Source organism: Macaca thibetana, chromosome 15, assembly GCF_024542745.1.
Source record: "Macaca thibetana thibetana isolate TM-01 chromosome 15, ASM2454274v1, whole genome shotgun sequence".
NCBI lineage: Eukaryota > Metazoa > Chordata > Mammalia > Primates > Cercopithecidae > Macaca > Macaca thibetana.
Window position 1 is genome coordinate 59,451,273 of NC_065592.1, and position 4,348 is coordinate 59,455,620.

Below are 4,348 nucleotides of genomic sequence, written 5' to 3' on the forward strand. Positions count from 1 at the left end.
AACAAATTCCAATGTTATCATTTTTAGTATCATCGTCATCATTATTATCCAGATAAAGAGCAGAATCTTTGGGATTATCCAGTTCTCTTTATTTTTTACCCTGGGTTTCTCAAAGCACACTTTTCATTGCCTAGGTGGATTTATTAACTTGGTAGCATGCTCAGGCAAGGCTGACATCTATTATCCTGCCAGAGGAGGCTGCTTGTTCTAGTAATTGGGGACTGGTTGACAATCTCTTGTGAGCTGGTTGGCGTGACGCCTCCCTTTCCTCCTCAGAACTGATCCTATGTATATTAAATGAAACAAAAGAGCAAGTGTCTGGTCTTGCAAAGCTAAGAGCAATTCATTGACCCAGGACTTGGTCTTCTCTGAGCCTCTAGCAGAAACAGTCGTTTCCCTGCCTTTGTGTACCTCAACATTGGGCTCATTCTTCCCCTCTGCCAGAATCCCTAGTCATCGATGTTGCTGCATTTTATTTTGCTAACTTATACTTGGCCATTTTATGAGCAGAAAGCCACTTCCCTTCTTTCACTTTCATGATATTCAGACTTACGTTTTCTGTTTTCTTTCTTGCCCCAAAACAACTATCAAGTTTTGCTTTCTAAGAAAGTTGAAATGAAAAAGAAAAAAATCTGAAGTCATGTAAATTACAGATAAAAATAGCATGGCTCCTTTGTCTTTCTTTTACTTCCTTTAATTTGTGTTATTTTGTCATGAACTAGAATGTAATGCAGAAGCAGCAAGACAAACCTTGCCCAGTAAACCACTATGTAAAAATAAGATACAAAATTTTAAAATAAAAAATTACAAATAAGTAAAGTAAGGAAGACTCTTTCTCCCTGACAGCAAAGTCCGGGTCTAACTTCCCTGCACTGTCAGAGTGAGTCAGAGATAGAGGAGGAAAGAACCCTTAGATAGAATTGCAATGACTGGATGAGCAGCTGAAGACCACTAGTTTCTGTAATATAAGCTTCTAATGAAAGACAACACCACCATTGATCCCCTGTGCCCACCTGAGAAACATTGAGGATAAGAAATGTTCAATAGCTTATGTAAAAGAATTGAACAATAAAAACCATATCAGGATTCCAAGCTGGGATACTGACATAGCCAGAAGAGCACTATTGACCCCAGTCAGCAAATGGTGGAAAATTATTTGACTAATGAAGGTAAAATGATTATAATTGGGTAATCCTTTCACCTTCCTTAGACAAAAGAAACCTTTGCTATCAGTATCTGAGGGCTGTCAAAACTTTTGACACCTGGACACATGGGTCAGGAGAAAAGGAGATCGTCCCTGAGAGCTAGGGTCCTTCAGACAAACACTCTAGGGACACTGGCAAGGGTCTTGGAGGGTTAATTGTTTTGCTCACAAAGCAACCACTCCTCTCTCACCAAAAGAGTTCTGAAGTTATCAGGATGTTGTGAGACTGCTCCCTGGGAGTGAGTCTGGAAGAGTTTGGGTTGAGAGTACTTGTTACTCTAGAGGAAAAGGTATTACTAGATGTGATAAATACCTTGTGAGTGAGGAGATGCTGGGAAAGTAAAATATCTGAGAATTAGAATCTCCACATCCATATGCACCTGTAAAGAATCAGGATTCCAGCTGTGATATTGACACAGACAGGGGAGCACTATTGTCCTCAGTAAGCAAATGATGGAAAGAAAAGGCAATGTATATTAATCCTCACCTGTGGTCCCAGTGAAGCGTAACCACATGGACCTGCATGAATGTTTTCTAGAAGGAAGAAAAACATTAGAGAAGCTCATTCGCTAATCATCATCATCCTCTGTTGTGAATAAAACAGCAAACAAACCCGCGTTTTTGGCTCACATCTGTAATTCCAACTACTTGGGAGGCTGAGGCAGGAGGCCTCAGTTTCAGGCCAGAAGTTTGCAATCAGCCTGAACAACATAGTGGGACCTCATCTCTAACAACAACAACAACAAAAAATCAGCCAGACATGATGGTGCACACCTGTAGTCCCAGCTACTCAGGAGGCTGAGGCACGGAGATTGCTTGAGCCTAGGAGTTAAAGGCTGCAGTGACCTCTGATCATGCCACTACACTCCAACCTGGGTGACAGATTAAGACCTCATCTCTAATATCTCTAAAAAACAAACAAACGAACAAACAAACAACAGCAAAATCCTGTTCTTGGTTCTAAAGAGCTTATTTGCTGCAGATAATCTTGTATATCCTAAAGCAAATATAGAAACCCATAGGGCCTGACTTCCTATGTAAAGTAAGGAGGGTAAAAATGGAAGTTAAGGGTTAAAATTTTGTTTCTAGAACATAGAAAAGGATTTTTTCATATATATATATGAACATATATTATATATACAAATATACATTATATACACATATATACAAATATATATTATATACACATATATTATATATACATGTATTCTGTATATAATGTGTATATATAAATATATAATATATAAAGTTAGTGTAGTGTGAGTGTATCTGATTATTTACATACATATAGTATATACACTTATGACTTTAGTACCAAAACATTTTTCATTTGATTAAGCATTCATTTGTACTGACACAGCTGAAGTTTACTCGAGTTTAGCTGAAGTCTAATGCAAAATTGATAGATTGTTGTCATCCTCTTAAAGTCATAGGGAGAATACACAAATGAAAACAAAAAAAGAAAGTGAAAGTACAGAGAAATGTTCAGAAAATGAAAACCATTTGTTTCCTATTAAAAGCCATGCATACAAGGAATGTCTTCAGAAAACCTAGGGTCCAATGTTAAGCCATATCCAGCTCAGCAAAGCCAGCAGCACCCTCATTTCCCAATGGCCCTCCTCTTCCCTCTGCTGGCAGCCCTAGTGATGACCAGCTATAGTCCTGTTGGATCTCTGGGCTGTGATCTGCCTCAGAACCATGGCCTACTTAGCAGGAACACCTTGGTGCTTCTGCACCAAATGAGGAGAATCTCCCCTTTCTTGTGTCTCAAGGACAGAAGAGACTTCAGGTTCCCCCAGGAGATGGTAGAAGGGAGCCAGCTGCAGAAGGCCCAGGTCATGTCTGTCCTCCATGAGATGCTACAGCAGATCTTCAGCCTCTTCCACACAGAGCGCTCCTCTGCTGCCTGGAACACGACCCTCCTAGACCATCTCCACACTGGACTTCATCGGCAACTAGAACACCTGGAGACCTGCTTGGTGCAGGTAATGCGAGAAGGAGAATCTGCTGGGGCGATTAGGAGCCCTGCACTGACCTTGAGGAGGTACTTCCAGGGAATCCGTGTCTACCTGAAAGAGAAGAAATACAGCGACTGTGCCTGGGAAGTTGTCAGAATGGAAATCATGAAATCCTTGTTCTTATCAACAAACATGCAAGAAAGACTGAGAAGTAAAGATGGAGACCTGGGGTCATCTTGAAATGATTCTCATTGATTCATTTGCCATATAGCACTTGCACATGTGACTCTGGTCATTTCAAAAGACTCTTATTTCTGCTTTAATCACAGAATTGATTGAATTAATTCTGCAAGTACTTTGTCAATATATTAAGCTAGTATATGTTAAAAAGACAGGTTCTGGGGCATCAGTCCCTAAGATGTTATTTATTTTTACTTATTTATTTATTCTTACATTTTATCATATTTATAATATTTACATTCTTATATAACAAATGTTTGCCTTTACATTGTATTAAGATTATAAAACATATTCAGCTTTCCATTTGGTTAAATATTGTATTTTGTTATTTATTAAATTATTTTCAAACAAAACTTCTTGAAGTTATTTATTCTAAAACCAAAATTCAAGCACTAGTTTTCTGAACCAAATCAAGGAATGGATGGTAATATATACTTACCTATTCATTCATTCCATTTACATAATATGTATAACGTGAGTATCAAAGTGGCATATTTTGGAATTGATGTCAAGCAAAGCAGGTGTACTCACTGCATGACTCTATCAAAAGATCTCGTGCAACCAATAAATATATACACTTACTATGTACCCACAAAAATTTAAAAAGTTATTTTAAAAAAGAAATACAGATGAATAAAGACAGTTTCTTTCTGTGTTGAATAGTTTTCATTCTTACAGGAAAAGAAACAGTAAAGCTGTACCAATTTCACCATATGAAACACTACAAAGATAAGGAAAAGAAAATGATGTTCTCATACTAGAAGCTTTAGGTGCAAATGATGATGAGAAAGAACAATACTAGATGTCCTTTCTAAGGTGCCTGGGAGACATGAAATTGCGGAAATCTTATTGACAGGAATATGGGTCTAGAGTGAACAACGAATGCCATGGGCAAAGGAATACCTTTTAAGATTCTTTTAAGATTCTTAATTTAAGATTCTTTATT

At 37.9% G+C, this 4,348-nt stretch overlaps 1 protein-coding gene across 1 annotated transcript; it reads left to right on the forward strand.

Moving 5' to 3' along the window:
* The first annotated feature begins 2,553 nt into the window (after positions 1–2,553).
* Positions 2,554–3,751, forward strand: IFNW1 (interferon omega 1). The gene has a single exon (XM_050761146.1). It carries the CDS (start codon positions 2,740–2,742, stop codon positions 3,400–3,402), a length of 663 nt encoding a protein of 220 aa, XP_050617103.1. The 5' UTR covers positions 2,554–2,739; the 3' UTR covers positions 3,403–3,751.
* Positions 3,752–4,348: the final 597 nt, after the last annotated feature.